Source organism: Sinohyriopsis cumingii, chromosome 3, assembly GCF_028554795.1.
Source record: "Sinohyriopsis cumingii isolate HCF-2022 chromosome 3, ASM2855479v2, whole genome shotgun sequence".
Classification (NCBI taxonomy): domain Eukaryota; kingdom Metazoa; phylum Mollusca; class Bivalvia; order Unionida; family Unionidae; genus Sinohyriopsis; species Sinohyriopsis cumingii.
Window position 1 is genome coordinate 141367538 of NC_142963.1, and position 20106 is coordinate 141387643.

At 34.9% G+C, this 20106-nt stretch overlaps 1 protein-coding gene across 1 annotated transcript in view; it reads left to right on the forward strand.

Moving 5' to 3' along the window:
• The window catches only part of LOC149803968 (VWFA and cache domain-containing protein 1-like), a 115579-nt gene that overhangs the window by 62905 nt on the left and 32568 nt on the right, over positions 1-20106 (forward strand). Inside the window, exons 16-19 of the mRNA XM_089954031.1 lie at positions 4287-4397; positions 6681-6759; positions 14900-14952; positions 15194-15299. Coding sequence (XP_089810157.1) covers positions 4287-4397; positions 6681-6759; positions 14900-14952; positions 15194-15299 — 349 coding nt within the window. The remainder of the gene's footprint in view (positions 1-4286; positions 4398-6680; positions 6760-14899; positions 14953-15193; positions 15300-20106) is intronic.

Consider the following 20106-nt stretch of genomic DNA (forward strand, 5'->3'; position numbering starts at 1 on the left):
GGATTTGCATTATAATGACTATATAAATGTAGCTTTTTGTAAGACAGTCTGTGTACAATTCAAAATTGGATTTGCATTATAATGACTATATAAATGTAGCTTTTTGTAAGACAGTCTGTGTACAATTCAGAATTGGATTTGCATTATAATGACTATATAAATGTAGCTTTTTGTAAGACAGTCTGTGTACAATTCAAAATTGGATTTGCATTATAATGACTATATAAATGTAGCTTTTTGTAAGACAGTCTGTGTACAATTCAAAATTGGATTTGCATTATAATGACTATATAAATGTAGCTTTTTGTAAGACAGTCTGTGTACAATTCAAATTAGATTTGTCTGTAAAATATACTCCTAGAGAATTCTTGAAATTTGCTGCAAAAATAATTGAAGAGTTCAATCTATAATTACTCACTGCATTAGCTCCCATGATTGCTGTTATGTGTGAAGTCTTTCCAGAATGTCCATTAATGTGGCATTGTATTGATTGAGTGGTCATTTCAGATATAAAGAATGTCTTTAGTACAGCATGGTCATAACTTGTGATCAAAATCAGAAGAAGGGCAATTTTTTCACAATTATTTCTAATGGAAGAAAGATGAGGAAATACGGATCTACCAATTATAATCTGTCCAACTGGGAAATAAAAACTTTGCAATTATTGTTCATTCACAGATTACTTCCAAGCATATTACAGTAACTTGTAGCTTGAAAGTAATTTTTATTGCACCTAAAAAAAGATCTTGTTGGCAATCATCATGGGGATAAAATAAGACAGAGAGAGAAATTAAAATGAAAAATATTGATCAATAAATTGTTTGTTTTGATTGGGTGCATTTGGATCTTTTCTTGATTAATGAAGAAGAAATAAGAAACACATAGACTGGTCTAACATAGGAAACACATAGACTGGTAGAACATAGGAAACACAGAGACTGGTAGAACATAGGAAACACATAGACTGGTAGAACATAGGAAACACATAGACTGGTCTAACATAGGAAACACATAGACTGGTAGAACATAGGAAACACATAGACTGGTAGAACATAAGAAACACATAGACTGGTAGAACATAGGAAACACATAGACTGGTAGAACATAGAAAACACATAGACTGGTCTAACATAGGAAACACATAGACTGGTAGAACATAGGAAACACATAGACTGGTAGAACATAGGAAACACATAGACTGGTAGAACATAGGAAACAGATAGACTGGTAGAACATAGGAAACACATAGACTGGTCTAACATAGGAAACAGACTGGTAGAACATAGGAAACACATAGACTGGTAGAACATAAGAAACACATAGACTGGTAGAACATAGGAAACACACAGACTGGTAGAACATAGAAAACACACAGACTGGTCTAACATAGGAAACACAGACTGGTAGAACATTGGAAACACATAGACTGGTAGAACATAGGAAACACATAGACTGGTAGAACATAAGAAACACATAGACTGGTAGAACATAGGAAACACATAGACTGGTAGAACATAGGAAACACATAGACTGGTAGAACGTAGGAAAAGATTATGTTTGGAGTTTACATTTAAAGCGGGAGTGGGACATTTACTATGTCATTGAACTACATTTTATTTCAAAGAGTTGTTATCTGAAATTTTGACAAGAAATAGATATTACATAGGTATATATTCTCTTTGTGATATATATATATATATATAAATTTAAACAGAAGTGTTTGTATTAGACGTTGACAATTTGACCATATTAAACAATTTGCTCAGCATTCCCCACATTTAAAAATGGTTTTAAAATCTTGATCATGCTTTCAGTCAATACATTTTTCACCTTCTGCCACCAAACATACACTGAAATGCATCTTAGAACTGATGGTGTTGTACACCAAAAAACAGTAACTATCACCTGCTTTCCAAGCTTTATTCAAACATTGCTGTTCAAACTGCAACTTGTCTACTGTACATATTCATAGGTGTCAACCCCTTGAAACGAAAACCTGTACAACAGACCAATAAAAACCTTACAAAGACCAAAAAGACCTTACATGAAAAAATGTATTCATACATTATATAAGATCAATAGTTTTGAAACAGCAAATGCTATACACAAAGTATTTTTACACATATTTACATAATTATTTACATTTCTGAAACTTTATTTCATTCTTTTTACTTATAACACTATCATCTTCCTGCTTTGGCTAAGCAAAGAAGCTTTTGATACATGCTCCCTTCTTCATTCCAAAATTTCTTTCATGCAGTTTTGGCCTGAAGTGTTTCTCTTGATCATATATGCATGACACCACTAGTTTAATGTCTTTACTGCATATTTTACAACATGGGAAGATCCTAACTTGGATACATCTACAATGCCAGGGAAGACTTTAATCCAATCAGCCTGAAACATGCCATGACGTCGGTCAGAGTCTTCAAGCTTGCGTTTCTTTGAGCCATTTGATGGATGGAATATTTCAACTAGATGAAAGAAATTTTTAAAAAATAATTAAAAAAGTTGAGCCATTTGATGGATGGAATATTTCAACTAGATGAAAGAAATTTTTAAAAAATAATTAAAAAAGTTAGATTTGACATGTGATAGAGGAAGATCTCTTGATTACAAATGTGTTACAAGTTTATATTTTTCCCCATAACCCCAAGATATTATGCCAGGAGCTATGCAAAAATCAAAATCTAAAAAAAACAAAACGACAAAGTAACAGTTCAGAAGTTTATACCCGGTAAGCTGTTGATCATTTCTATTAAAATTGCATATCCAGTGTTCGAAAAGTTATGAATTTGTTATATGGTGTGCCAATTATGGTCAAAAACTTGATATAAATTGGCAGTGTTACATATTTTTTGAGCCACAAAAATACGTCAGTCAGTATCTGTACTACTTCTGTCATTATGGCAATGCATCTTCCTGTTTGCATCACATATCTGACAAACTTAATTCAAAACTGTGACAGCACAATAAAATGCTGGTGCTAAATTCAGGAGACTATTTATTTTAATTAGTATATTGTTAAATTTTTTAATAAATCGACTATCTCCACAGAAAAGTCAGATGAATTACGGTTACACCAACATGACTGCCACACTATGTAAAGTATGAAAACTGGTGTAAATTTTATGCATTTCATATTAATAAGTATAAATAATAAATTAAGAAAACATACTTACTACATAGGTAGTTAGTCAGTATTATAAATCTGAGTGAGCGTCAAATTTCAGAGTGATAAACGACAGGATCTTCACACACAGGAGTTTTAACTATGAAATGAAACTCGTTTCATTATCAAAAAAAAAGTTTGGCTCTGAGTATGCTTTGATTGGTCGTTTCGGGTCACCCTGATCTCATTGAATTCTTGTTCTAAAATCAATTGTTTTACGGCTGTACACTGACGAAATTGTAAAAAAATCTACAGATTACAGGTAAATCCTGCAAGTTGACACCTATGCATATTGATATAAAATTAAACTCAGTGTCTGTCATGGGATGAGTATGTCTTGTGCACCATAATAGTGTTGCTGTGACATACATTTCAGGATTTAATTAAAATTGTATATAACATTTCTCCAGTTGCTATGAAACTGAAACTCAGATTGCATCTGAGAAAGAAAGAATTCATAAATCAATAAGGGTTGATGTGACCTGTTTTCTACAATTTTGAACATTATAAAAAAATTCAGTGCTCTAATTTAAAAACACTTGAACCTTTTGCTGCCAAAAATACACTGAACATACATCTGGAGATTACATTTGTCAAACGCTAAATGTTGGTTGCTGTGATCTACGTTCTTTGCTTTATTGAACACTAAAAAATCTATTAACTCTTACCACAAAAGTGGAGGTATCTTGTGTGCTCATGGTTACTAACAACTTAGTTACCCTGAAAAGTATTAATATAATTGGAATGGATAATTTGTATGCTCTCTACAAAGACCAAAAATGCATTTTCACATTTCACTGCTTGCAATGAAGATTTAATATTGTATTTAATATGGTATTTAAAGTAAATTTGTTTGAATTAAAGTTATTGAACCTGTACTGAAAAATATGGTTGTGGATTATTGTGGATTGTGGATGCATCAAATTGGCACAAAGACTTGCAACGCCTGTGTAAACTTCCAAAAATATGCATCCATATTTTGTCATTAACTCATACTTACAATTATTGTTATTAATATTATTATCAACATCATCATCATCTTCATGAAACATTAATATTTCTTCATCATCATCTTCATTATTATCATTATTATTGTTATTATTATTAACCTCAGGTTTAAGAAGAGCGTGAGCAGATCTGGTGATCTTGTGGTACATCGTGATCAACTGAGTGAATTCAATAAAAAAGAAGTGGTTATTCTCAGCAAAGCTATAACAAGCAGGCTGTAAGTACACACACAAGACACAAAGCTATAACAAGCAGGCTGTAAGTACACGCACAAGGCACAAAGCTATAACAAGCAGGTTGTAAGTACATGCACAAGGCACAAAATGAAATACAGAGTAAACTGTTTTAAGTTTTAAAATTTGATTTTAATCTTTTAATGTTTATGCCATCTAATAACCCTCATCTGAATATCATTTTAATGGAGCCTTTTGAATTTGTTTGCATTTTTGAGTGTTCATTGGGGTTTAATTTTCATGTATAACACAACCAAAGGTGACAAATTACATTCAAATGCAGCTACAAATGTAACATACCGTCTGATTGATTAAACAGCGTAACATGCTTTCAGAGTATTTGAACAGTATAACATTGATTTGGATAGAATGAATGCCCAAATGTACAGTAGTAAAATAAATAATATGCTTTGACAGCATTATGACATCATGATTCTCTCTGTGATGCTGTGCCAGGAAGAATTACATTACATTTTTCCACACATTTTTTCAATAACGATGTTTTAATGTAGCAGATATTAGTTTTACCATCTGTACTGATGTATTTGTTCATGCAAACTTAATTTGCAGGAAGAAAATGAACATTAACTTTTTGATAATTCTCAAGTACAAGACTGCTATCCCCTGATTATAATACCGTATTGTCATTCATTGATGTTCTTTTGATGCATCAATGTATAATAGGGAGAATTGAAACATTGCTGTTATGTAATTATAACTTTGTTTCAGTGTCAAATGATGAGACATTTTTTTTATAACAGTGTTCCTCTTTTTATAAGGCCACCCCTTCTGTAGCAAGAAAGTGGCCCTATAAGAGGGGTGGATTTGAAGAGACGGTATTACACAGATCTGAGTAATAATTACATGTAAAGTAAGAAAAAACAACTAATTTTTAGATATTAAATATTATCATGTAAAAATCACATGTATGATGTGGAATTAATGTGAGTACATTAATGTCATTTAAAATAATAATGAATAATGATCAATCACACCTAACAAAAGCATAACAATCTTGTAAATAAAATCAGCGTACAAATATCTAACTGTAACTATCATTCTCTGTCTTAGTCAAGGCTAAGATATTGTACTTATCACCATTTCATTTGTCACAGCTGCAGAATATGTTTATTTGAATCATTGACATAAAATTTATCAGCAGTGATCACAGAACTCTCTCTCTTTTGTTTAGTCCAATTGCTTAAACTTTTCCTTCTAAACTGAAAATGACTAATAACATTTGCATCTTTTGCTGGCAACCATTTTAATACGAAATTGAAGCCATTACATACAGTAAACTCATGTCTACCTAAAACTCTGTGATGAAATGCTTATTGATTACAAAGTACCTATGCTTGTCTGGTACACTTTTATATACGAGATAAACCAAATATGGCCAGTATGCCATTTTACTTTATGGTGATTTAACATGACACTTTTTATGTTTATATACTAATTGTGCTAGACATGTTGCCATTATTGAGAGCTAACTTTGAATATAAACTCATTGGTACCAAAGGATTCTGGCCATGAAAATAAACAGGTGGATGCTGGTCATGTGGGTCATTCAAGAGGGGGACTATTGTACAAAATAAAGTATCACCACTCTGGTGGTCTAGTGGTTAGAGCGTCTGCTTCGGATGCGGGAGGTCATGGGTTCGATCCCCAGCCGAGTCATACCAAAGACTTCTAAAAATGGTACTTGCAACTACCTCGCTTGGTGCTCAGCATTAAAAGGTTAGTGTTAGGTCTGGTTGGCCTAGTGTCAGGATAATGTGACTGGGTGGGACATCTTCCTACATGTCTGTAGTATGATGACCCAGTGCTAGACATCACTTTAAACTGTCACACTGCAAACATTATAGCAATATGACTGAAAAATTGTTAAAGCTATGTTAAAAATCCAAATCACACACACACACATCACCGCTGTAAATGAAATATACAAGTTACCAAATGCATACAGACAAAATTACACAATATATATATTGTTAAATTTGATAAAATTTCTTACTCTGTTCCATTTCACATTGTTACATTTTATCAGTTTTGAGTACTAACTAACATAGTTAATGCAGTCTATATTTTATCAGTTTTGAGTACTAACTAGCATAGTTAATGCAGTCTTACATTTTATCACTTTATAAGGTCTTGTTTCTTCTAAATAATGTATGCAGTATTCAGTTAGAACAATAACCAGATATGTATGCTTAGGTTTTCTCTTGCAATTTTAATGCAAGAAACTAAGCTGTACTTTTTACTTTCAGACAAAATGCAGACAAACTTCAAGGAGTTTTAGGGGCCACAATGTCACCCCACCATTTTACTGGGAATCTCTATAACACTGTGAGTTTGTCTGTTTTCATACATTGACATTTTTTTCGGATTTGTTGATTTTTTCCACCATTTCATTTTTCTTTGTTAATGTGCTTTTAGACTACATTATAGATTTTCAGAGTTAGTGAAGGAGCTCATTGATTATTTAAAATGTAGAGAACATTTTTTGCTATTCTTTAACTTTTTCTTCATAATTTGTTTTCTCCATTCAGATTTGCCGTTGAAAAAACTTGGCAAATAAGTATTTAGGATACACACAAAATAGTCACCTAGATCATTTTAAGATCATTATAAGATCATTTGCTGTGTGTCAATTCTTAATTTACCATATTTACCCCACATATGACATATATTTGGGGGGCCCTAAGTGGCCGAGTGGTCTAAAGTGCTCTCTGTTACGGATCACTACCATCTCACCTCTGTCTGCGTGAGTCTGAGTCTCAGATTCGGCTAATCTGGGTATGTGAGAAAGCTTGCCAGTAGCTTCTCGTGGGTCAGTGGTTCTTTCCGCGGTTTTCCTGGGTTCTTCCTCCACCATTAATACTGGCCGCCATGTATAGCCTATCATGTGCTGAAAAATGGTGTTAAACCCTACAACAACAACATACATTTGGCTGTCAGGAGTATGACCCTGATCTTTCACCATGCACTACATTTACCCCATTTATGATATATATTTGGCTGTCAGGAGTATGACCCTGATCATTCACCATACACTACATTTGCCCTACATATGACATACATTTGGCTGTCAAGAGTATAACCTTGATCTTTCACCATACACTACATTTACCCCACATATGACTTCATTTGGCTGTCAGGAGTATGACCCTGATCTTCCACCATACACTACATTTACCCCACATATGACATACATTTGGCTGTCAGGAGTATGACCCTGATCTTTCACCATACACTACATTTACCCTACATATGACATATTTTTGGCTGTCAAGAGTATAACCTTGATATTTCACCATACACTACATTTACCCCACATATGACACACATTTGGCTGTCAGGAGTATGACCCTGATCTTCCACCATACACTACATTTACCCCACATATGACATACATTTGGCTGTCAAGAGTATAATCTTGATCTTTCACCATACACTACATTTAGCCTACATATGACATACATTTGGCTGTCAGGAGTATGACCCTGCTCCTTCACAATACACTACATTTACCCCACATATGACGTACATTTGGCTGTCAAGAGTATTACTTGATCTTTCACCATACACTACATTTACTCCACATATGACATGTATAACTTTGATCTTTCACCATACACTACATTTACCCCACATATGACATGTATAACTTTGATCTTTCACCATACACTACATTTACCCCACATATGACGTACATTTGGCTGTCAAGAGTATAACTTGATCTTTCACCATACACTACATTTACCCCACATATGACATGTATAACTTTGATCTTTCACCATACACTACATTTACCCCACATATGACGTACATTTGGCTGTCAAGAGTATAACTTGATCTTTCACCATACACTACATTTACCCCACATATGACATGTATAACTTTGATCTTTCACCATACACTACATTTACCCAACATATGACATACATTTGGTTGTCAAGAGTATAACTTTGATCATTCACAAGACACTACATTTACCCCACATATGACATACATTTGACTGTCAAGAGTATAACTTGATCTTTCACCATACACTACACTCTCAGATCAGGATCCATGTCTTACCCTATAATGATCAACAGCATGGGTTCTTTAGTACATACATATTTATATTTGATATTACATGGTTGATCAGGCATTCAGCATGAATGTTCAGCCTGTATTTACTTACCACACAACCTGAGTGCTGTTGTTTATTATCTAATTAAAGTATTTTTCAGCACTAATTATAAAATAGAAGCTTTTTCTTAAATAAATGCCGCATACCTGAATAGGGCCCCCGAGTGGCCGAGTGGTCTAAAGCGATCTCTGTTACGGATCACTGCCATCTCACCTCTGAATGCGTGGGTTCAAGTCTAGGGTTCAGCCAATGTGGGTATGTGAGAAAGCTTGCCAGTAGCTTCTCATGGGTCGGTGGTTCTTCCTGGGGTTTTCCCGGATTCTTCTTCAATCATTAATACTGGCTGCCATGCATAGCCTATCATGTGCTGAAAAATGGCATTAAACCCTACAACAACAACATACCTGAATAGCATAAGCTATTCAGTCTATTGCATATTAATGACTTTAATGTAGGCTTGATATCTTCTATAGTCTATGAGAAACACTGATGACATTCATGTTGGGCTGCAAAGAGTGTTCTGGTTGCAGTGCATGTTTCATGACATGTTTTTGGGCCCACCACCAACTGAGGTTTGCACATCAATTCACATGATATTCCTTTATCTAAAGAATGCCTTCCTCATGAAGCAAACATTCAGTTGGCATAGACTGAACAGTCGATGTAGATATGCTGCTGTGACCACTTAAGGCTGCAATCTATGTAGATAATTCTTCTCATTGGTGGCAATAATTACAGTAATGGCCAATCTTTGAAGGGCATTGAGGATGATTATGAAAGTTTGTTGTATGCCATCAGGTCCAAAAACGCAGAGTGTAAAATAATCATCTCAGGTCTACCGCCAAGAAGGGATGCACTTATGACTCAACTAAATGACACCATAAGTATGTTGTGTGAAAATTTCCAAATACTCTTTGTTCCGCAATACTGGACCTTCTTCAAAGACAATCGAGTGAACCAACAATTGTACCAGCGAGATCGAATCCACTTGTCCAACAGAGGTACTGCCATGCTCCTTAGGAATATAGACCAGTACATAAGACTTATAAAAGGGGTTAGGCATGAGTCAGACAACTGCTTGTATTGTGGAGAGCACGGTCATGTAACACAGCGGTGTCTGCATGGAAAACAGATTCGTTGCCATCTTTGTAACGAACTAGGACATAAGCAAAAGTTGTGCACATACCAATAGGTAGAAGGCTATGATGTACAGGCCTGTGCAACACATATCCAGCAACAAAATGCTTTAGAATATGTGTATACTTTTCAATGCAATAATTATAATTCTATAAACAGGTTTCAGGCACTATCTGATTTGTGTACAAAGTGCAACTTGTTAACATGTAAACAACTGTGTGATACTGTTCAAGTTACTTCTCCCTCTGAGGCCCCCCAAGTGTCTAATATGTCAATGTCTTCTTGTATGTATGTAAATCAGTCTTGTGCTGAACATTTTCATGTATCCACTACATGTGGTCATGGTACAACAGATGGATCTTGTATGTTATCTTCTTCATATGTTTATGTAAATAATCAAGGCAATGTAAAGAAATCTGTCAAGTCTAAAAACAATACATTGCATACTGCCTTGTCTGAAGATCAATCCTCTGATCAAAATTGTCATGTATTTGGCCTCCTCAAAAGAGGTCTGCAAGTAATCAACCTAAATATTCAACACATCATTCCTAAACTGAATGAGATAAAGTTAATATTACAGCAAACTAGATCAGTCAATATTCTAGGTCTATGTGAAACCTTTCTTTCCGATGATACTGATGATTTGGCTCTCCAAATACAGGGGTTCAACTTTGAAAGAAAAGATAGGGAATCCATGGGGGGTGGGGGTATTCTTCTCTATGTAGACAGTTCCATTAGTTATAACAGACGTGTTGATCTAGAGACTATTGGGGTAGAGAGTATCTGGATCAAAGTAACCCTTGCCCAATCAAAGCCAATACTCTTATGTTCGGTTTACAGGCCACCTAGTTCCACAGCTGATTGGATTGATAGATTTGAGGTTCAAATTCAAAAAGCATTACTTAAGGAAGATTTAGAAATTATCATATTAGGTGATTTTAACATTGACTATATGAAAACTCCACCATTAACATGGATAAGTAGCTTTGAAACTTACAACTTTACTCAATTAATTAACACCCCAACTAGAGTAACGGATAAAAGTGCTACTATCATTGATCATATCTATACTAATAAACCTGAAAATGTAAGTGAAATTAAGGTACCAGTGTATGCACTGAGTGACCACTACCCAGTCTGTATAACTAGACATGTTCCGAAATCATCTAAAAATGGCCAACACATTGAAATTCAATACAGGGACTTCAAACAATTTGATGAGGAAATGTTCTTAAATGATTTAGTTTGCAAACCTTTCCAATCAGTCTGCACTATAGCTGATGTCAACACTGCCTTGGACAAATGGTATCAGATGTTCAATGCAGCCTTAGACAAACATGCCCCAATTAAAACAAAAAGGATTAAACACCAAATTACACCCAAGTGGATCACCCCTGAGATCAATGAGGCTAGGCACCTAAGAGATAATTTCCACAAGAAAAAAGACATCAAAAGCTATAGAAAGTGGAGAAATAAAACTAAGCACCTGATAGATAAGGCAAAAGAGAACTACTATAAACAGGCTATTAATGAAAGTAAGAGTACCAAAACATTGTGGAAGCATCTAAAAGAGCTGAACCCACGCAAGAACAGTTGTCTTCCCCCTAGACTTAAGCAAAATGATGATATAGCAACATCTGTACAAGACATTGTGGAAATGTTCAACAATTTCTTCATAAGCATCTCCAGTAAGAGTATTCAGAACCAGACTAATATCCCAATTGAACTTGATGCTCTTCTATTATTTATAAAAGCTAAAATTCCTGATGATAATTATTTTTCAATAGCTAATGTTAGTGAAGCTGATGTTTTTGATATGCTAATTAAGGTTAATATTAATAAATCCTCTGGATTGGATGGTATTGGTCCACGAATTCTTAAAATTGCCGCACCAGTAATAACAAAGTCACTAACGCATATCATAAATTTAAGTATAATGAGTGGTAGTTTTCCAGAAACACTGAAATGTGCAAAGGTTACACCTATCTTTAAGAAAGGAGAAAAGGAGGATCCAGGAAATTACAGACCAATATCAATTCTACCTGTATTGTCAAAACTATTTGAAAAGCATGTAGCCATTCAGGTCTATAAATTTTTCGAAACATACTCTCTATTTCATAAAGCTCAATCAGGATTTAGAAAGTACCACTCGTGCCAAACAGAACTTACCAAATTAATTGATCTTTGGCTGAAGGAAATGGATAATGGACATATGACTGGGATTGTTTTCCTTGACTTCAAGAAAGCCTTTGATCTTGTTGATCATGAAATTCTGCTGCAAAAGTTGAACTGTTACAGATTTGACAATCCTTCTTTAAACTGGTTTAGATCATACCTAAACCAAAGGTCTCAACAAGTAAGCATTGGTAATATTAGCTCTCAAACTCGCACTATTCATTCAGGAGTCCCTCAAGGCTCAGTTTTGGGCCCTCTCCTCTTCCTTATCTATATCAATGATCTACCATTAAATAATGAATCCACAAACACAGATTTGTTTGCAGATGATGCAACTTTGTATACATCTAGTTCTGATACTGAAGTTATCCAAATGAAATTAAACTCAGACCTTATCAGAGTCCAAAACTGGGCACAACAAAATAGGATGATAATTAATGAAGGTAAAACAAAATGTATGATTTTAGGGACATCACAAAAGCTACACAAATCAGGGAACCCAAAACTGTCTCTTGCAATAAATAATCATCCATTAGAAAATGTCAAACATGAAAGGCTTGTAGGTGTGTCTGTAGATAATAATTTATTATGGAATGACCATATTGATAAGCTTTGTAAAACACTGTCATCCAAAATTGCCCTTCTCAGCAGAATCAAGAAATATTTACCTATGGAAACTCGCAGTATATACTACAAGTCATATATTCTTCCAACAATGGATTATTGTTCTAATGTATGGGGAAACTGTGCCAAATCTGAGCTTGACAGGATTTATAAACTTCAGAAACGAGCAGCACGTGTAATTTTAGATGCATCTATTGATCATCCCTCAAAAGCATTATTTACAGAACTCAAATGGTTCACAATATATGACAGGATAGATTTTCACAAGGCAGTTCTTTTATATAAATGTCTACATGGAACTGCACCAGAGTATCTTCAAGACTTATTCAGGCCTTTTTCAGCACAATACCAGTTGAGATCAATATCACATGGAAACCTTCTAATACCAAAACCAAGAACAGAGCAATTTAAAAAGAGTTTTCAGTACTCTGGTACAGTTCTGTGGAATAAGCTTCCACTACATGTAAAATCTGCTGAAAATATTAGAGTATTTAAGAAAAGATATCATGAGCATGTATGTGTTTCTAACAGATAATGGAATTTAGTATTTTAACACTAAACATGTTAAAATAAACAGTAATTATTGCCATCTTCATATAATGTGCATTGTTATACTCTCCTTAAGAGGGCCTCAAGGGAGAATAGTCCTTGACTAATGAGTCACCCTCTATAAATAAAGCATTATTATTATTATTATTATTATTATTACTGCAGTGACCACTTAAGGCTGCAATCTATGTAGATATGCTGCAGTGACCACTTAAGCCTGCAATCTATGTAGATATGCTGCAGTGACCACTTAAGGCTGCAATCTATGTAGATATGCTGCAGTGACCACTTAAGGCAGGGAGAAACAATTTATTGGTAAGGAAACATGTAGTTGCTGACCTCAGAATGCAGGTGACCATTACTTACAGGACATTTATATAGGAAATTTGCTGGAGGGAAATTAAAATGGCCATTGTGAACAGGTGACTTCTGAATAAAGATGACCATTTCTGGGTTTGACTGTATGTAGATAGATAAACAGATAGGAAGGAAAAGATTTGGAAATAGCTAGAGTTTTAAGAGAGAGACATATCATACATCATACTTGTTTTTTTTATTCAAAAGAGGGTCAAATTTCCTTTTTTTGCCTAGATAGTAGACTCCGCTTGTCAACTACATCAACAATAATGGAAAATAATGGAAACTAGACTGTTTGTAATGATTTACTTGTACTCACAATAATGGAAGCTTGACTGTTTGCAATGATTTACTTGTACTCACAATTAAAGGATTTATGAATGCTTAATTTATCCATTTACTTAACTATGATCAAGTCACTTTGAAATCATGCATAAAAAAATATTCAAAATGTTGAGATTGAGAACAGTTTTTTATCCATTGTTTGCCAAGCAATCACACCTTGAACATGATCTTCATGGTGGTTAATTGTTAGAGCACATTTTGTTTCCAAAAACACATGTCAAAGAAATCTTTAGAGTTAGCTTATGACAAATTAACACCTACTCACCTTGAAATCAGAAACAGGCATCAAAACAATCTACAAGCTGATTATTTAGAGTTGGCAAGCTCATAAACTGCCCAAGGCTAACTTGAACCTGAAAGTCAGTGAATCCCACATATGTATAAATATTACCATTAAAATATAACCTATAAATTAAAATATAAATATGTATTCCTTATTTTTTTTAATTTGCTTAAAAAAAGTAAATATTCACATTATCACATCTTTGCAAGAAAATATGAGACTGACCTTGACATTGGCTACAAGATGGATAATGCTGAATGATAGATGATAGAAACCGGGCCCAGTTTTATTATAGAAGAATGTGTTACATGTAAACTCCAAATGAATGTGCTGATGTATGTGCTGTGGCAAGATCATTTAAAACTAGCAGAACTTAAAGTTGTATTAATAGAACATGATCACCACATTCTTCCGTTCTCTCTCTATTTTTTGGACTTGCCCATGGGCAGATACCTTGGAAACTTGAAAATGCCTGAGTTGAGTTTGAGCTTGACCTGGGAGTTGTGCAGGTGGATTTGTAAATCCCCGATGTATCTCATCAAACACAAGGGATTAAAATTGGTTATATTTTGAGAAGTTGACCAAATCTTTTATTTTGAATTATTAACTTCTCTGCAAAGGGAAAGAAAATGCTGTTCAGCTTTTGCCAGCATTACCATATCTGCTTGCTTATAAGTTGAGTTCAACTGCAAACATCATTGACCTATTATGTGCTGGAAGATCAGGGTCTGGGTTGTTTGTTCTACTGATTACCCCTAATGAACTGCATAGATCCTAAGGTTCTGGTGCATTATGCAAAAGCAAATCTGGGTCTTTGTCATTTGCAATTGGACCTGAGTTGTGAGTAGAGTATTTACATCTTCAGTTCTTTCTTGCAGGTAACCAGTTGCTACAGCAACGATTTTCAGTGTCATTTACTGGATGATTCTGGGTAAGATTGCAACATCATACATGAAGGGCCAACGTATTTTGTATCTTAAATATTTTTTAACATTTTATCTTGTACAATGGAATTCAATTTTTATGAAAATGGAGAACAAAATGGTACATGTTAATTTTTCCAATGTCTGAAATTCGTTGCTTATTAAACATTTCATTTGAAACAGATTTTTGTACTGGTGATTGCTTAATAGAGCTGACTTTTACAGTAGGTTTGACTAAATCTATTCCAGGTATTTTCTAGACACTGTAACAGCTGGAAGTAGTGTGGTGGACAGTCACATCACAGTTATCTACCCTTGGCTTGCAGACAAGCTGGTAAACAACTATCACCTTCAGGTACTGACCAGCTGAAGATTTTTTGGTATTTTATCTTGTATGAATGAAGGTGACTCTTAAATTGAAATTTATTTGCTTTACACATTGGACCATGAAAAATTTGGCACATCTTTTTGCTTTTTCTTGTAAGATTTCGTGTAATGGTCTATGTATTTCTGCATTTCAGCCAATATCTATGATGTGATAAAAGTCATCTCTAGCTTTTTGCCTTGCATGCTTTAGCATGGGAAGCCATTTGGGTCACTCCTTTTGACTATGGCTGCAGTAGTGCGATTGAATAATAGTTTTGTTAAAGCTTCTCTCGTAATTCTCTAAGATTTTGATACTTAGATCTGTTAGTAAGTAATGATGTATCATCTCTACGCATGCACACCATCCCTATCCTCCTCCAGACTAGATCAGTAATTTAAAGACCATTGTCAAAAGTCCAAGGGAGTAATTTAAACATCATTTTCAAAAGTCCAAGAGAGTAATTTAAACATTGCCAAAAGTCCAAAACCACCAAAGTAATTTAAACATCATTGTCAAAAGTCCAAGAGAATAATTTAAACATCATTGTCAAAAGTCCAAACCACCAAAGCAATTTAAACATCAATGTCAATAGACCAAAACCATTAGAGTAATTTAAACATCATTGTCAGAAGTCCAAAACCACCAAAGTAATTTGAAGATCATTGTCAAAAGTCAAAAAACATCAAAATTATTTAAAGATCATTGTCAAAAGTCTAAAACCACCAAAGTAATTTAAAAACCATTGTCAAAAGTCCAAAACCATTAGAGTAATTTAAACATCATTGTCAGAAGTCAGAAGCCATTAGAGTAATTTAAACATCATTGTCACAGTCATTTGAACATTTTGGTTAAGTTTTTGTATCTGTATGATCATATATTTCTAACCTTTGAAGTGATTGTTTTCATGTGGACTCTTGAATTGTACTTTATCTGCACACACACACACACACACACACACACACACACACACACACGTGCGCATCAAGTTCAAGGTCATGTGAAAATCTTGGTTAACATCTAGTTGTGTTTTTTTTTTTAGAAAAAGCAAGATGTATTTATCATGGCAGCAATGGTGTGTCAACATTGGTCAATATTGGGATCTTTTTTTTCCATTAAAGGTCACTGGCCATACACCAACATTTTCCATTTTACATCAGATTTGCACTACATGATTAAAAGTAGTTATACTCACACACACAAAAAAAAATTAAAAGTGTAAGGAAGAAATAATAATTCAATTACTCAAAATAGAAGTATACAATGCTGTTACTTCCCCTTAGTTATGACTTCCCACCTACAAAGGATGCCAATCAGAAATGAAATACATTTATCCCTACAAAATGAAGTACATACTTCTTGTTGTCAAAAAATAAAACACTCTAAACTATGGATAGGAAATATTTAGATGAAACTAATGAAAACTAATTTACTGTTTAGCCTTATATCTGTATGCATGCATGACACTAGATTGTGTCGCTTTAAAAACTGTTCCATTGTGTCAATTTATTTTGAAAATTCTTGTTAATACAGGTAAAAAGAATTAATGCCAGCTTCCCTGTGTCTGCAGACTTTATAAAAATAAAAAAAGAACTCGGCAAACTTAAAGAATTCAAAGGAACCAAACTTAACTTCCTTTCGTCTGCCAACTTTAGAAGAAAAAATCAGTACACTAAAGAGGTACCAAAGTCAGTTTCCCCGGGGATGGGTTGCTTTCCCTGCCACAGTTGTTTGTCACCCGGGCTTCTATTTGTTTGCCATATGTAATCATAATTGATGTTTGCAGTTCAAATAGTATACACAATAATAACTTGCTTTAATAATACTTTTGTAACCCATGCTAACAAAAAGATTATCGTTTGCACTCACATTGAATGTATTTTAAAATAATGATTTTTTTATTTGCGAGATACCATCTTATAGTTAACCTTGATACAATACAATCTGGGTCAGTTTGCAATAAGTAACTTATCTTGCATAAATGGCAGGTGCCTTCAAGCAGTCGGGTGATATTTTCGTCTCATTTGCGATTTTGTTATTTGACATAAGCAATAAATACTACATTAAGGATGCATACGCAAGCCAGCATCCACTACATATAAAGAGTTCGTGGATATATTTTTTTTATAAATAATTTTCGCATGATGAGAAAAGAAGGAATATATGATAAGAATGCAAGGTTAATTTCTTTAATTTTATTTTCAAACAAGTGTATGTTTATCAATTTCTTTTGTACCATGTGTGTGTGTGTGTGTGTGTGTGGGCAAAAAATTATTTCCTTTCTAATTTGTACGGAATAATGGAGCGAATATGATTGACACTATTGACCAGTAATGACAAGCTTTCAATTTACGCGCGCATACACTAAGACAACTTGAAAAATAAAAACAATAAAATTAACTGGTAAGAGCTTCATATTGCAGCAACTAAATACTGACAAAATGCTCAACATAATTCTCTCTCTCTCTCTCTCTCTCTCTCTTGTGTAATCGAGCGTGTATTGTATGCAGCAGTGTTACAACGTGAAGCCTAAAATTAAGTATTAACTCAAATTACTCGTTATGTCAAATCAATTTTCCCCATTGAAATGAATTGAAATGCCATTAATCCATTCCGGATCCCCATAAAACACTGCAGTTTTTTTGTTACATGTTTTTAAATAAGAAAAATGTACTTGCCCATGGACTTGCCAAAGGATACAATCTCCTCCACCACTGCCGCTTCGGGTTCGAGTATTTCAAAGTCCGTTTCAGACACAACCTCAAGCCACAGCTTCTTCCATGCAGAAGTCAAGGTCCTCTTTGTAACACCCTGCCAGGCCATATTGATAATTCTGAAGCATATCACGATGTTATAGTGGTCCTTCTAAACCTCTCGAAGGGTGAGGTTTGTGCTCTCCGTCACCTCAAAGCAGCGGCAGAACAGGTGCTTGATGAAGAGCTTCTTGAAATTAGAAATCACCTGCTGGTCCATGGGCAGCAAGATAGTGGTGGTGTTGGGTGGAAGGTAGAGAACCTTTATAAACTTGAACTCTTCAAGGATGTCATCTTCAAGGTTAGGTGGGTGAGCAGGTGCATTGTCCAGGATGAGAAGGGCTTGCAGGGGTAGGTTATTTTCCTGGAGATATTTCTTAACGTCAGGACCAAAGACCAAATTCACCCACTCCACAAAGAACTGCCTGGTGACCCACGCCCTCGGGTTTGCCCTCCACATAACCTGCAGTTTTTCTTTCAGAATCTTATGTGACTTAAAGGCTCTGGGGTTTTCCGAATGATAAATGAGCAGCGGCTTAATCTTGCAGTTGCCGCTCGCATTGGCGCACAGTACGAGGGTTAGCCTATCCTTCATGGGTTTGTGGCCTGGCATCCTCTTCTCCTCTGCCGTTATATAAATCCTCCTTGGCATCTTATTCCAGAATAGTCCTGTCTCGTCACAGTTGAAGACTTGCTGGGGGATGTATCCTTCTACTGCTATAATTCCAGCAAAAGTTTTGAGGTAATCCTCAGCTGCCTTCATATCTGCACTCGCTGCCTCACCATGCCTGACAACAAAGTGAATGCCGGTCCTCTTTTTAAAATTCTCGAACTAGCCTCGACCGTCTTTAAACAGCTCGCCCGATGCCTCGTCCGTCGAAGTGCCTGGGGTCTGCTGCAGCAAATCAGTGTAAATAGCTCATGCCTTCTCGCAGATTATAGCCTCCGTCACGGTATCTCCTGTGAGCTGCTTCTCCGTCAACCACACCATCAGCAGCTTCTCCATATTTTCATGGATAGATGTCCACTGTTTAGAAATTATTTTAATGCCCTTGGCTGGCATTATAGCCTTTATCGACTCCTTTTGCTTCAGTATGGTGCAGATCGTAGAAGTGCGTTCACTGCGCCAACTAGCAGTGGGGTATCTGAAGCTGGCTTGTAACCCGAATTTTAGCTCTCAACTCAAAGCAAAATATCGGCCAAGAGTCGGCTCGTATCTCGAAAAACTCGTTAGTTGGGACACTCGTAAGTCGAGGAACCACTGCATATTTGCTATATCTCATGTACACTACCCTTAGCAAAATGTATAATTATTATGTAGAATATTATCTGTTAAGTATTATTGTTTTATAAATGATTATTGATAATTTGACTGGAAGACTTAAATTGAGGATGTCATTGTGCAGATGCATATATTTTTTAGCATAAAAATGTATTTAAATATTTTAATTAGAACAAGCAAGTTATGTCAGTTTGTGTTTTCTCATAAATATGTGCGTTACGAAGGATGATTATTTTCTTTCAAAGATTATCAAAATAGTTTGTTTAAATTTAGCTTTTTTCCTAAAACCTATCTTATATGGCATCTACTTGTCTGTTGAAGAAAATGAACGTACAAACTATTGTTAAGTTTGGCCAAAGTATCTTTCGAGTTGGGCCGAATTGTTTTTGGGCCAAATTGACTATAATCTAGCATAAATGATACAACTTTCCCATCCCTCTATTCAATCCCACAGATTAAATCCACTATTTTCTGGTAAACATTGTCTTTCAAGAAAAGAAAGAACCCTTTTCCCCATCATCACTCTTTTAGTTGCATCCATATGCAACACAGTGCACCATATTTGCTGTACAAAAGCATGATCGTACGATATATCACAAAGACATATACTTAGGGAAATTAAACACTTGAATGACTGGGTTGAATAGAAGGGATAAATTTATGTCAGATCCAGTTTGGGCACTTGGAAACTACCAATTGTTTATGGAGATCGCCAAATGATTTTTTCTTTTAAAAAAGCGAAGTTTTAAGTCTAATTAAACAT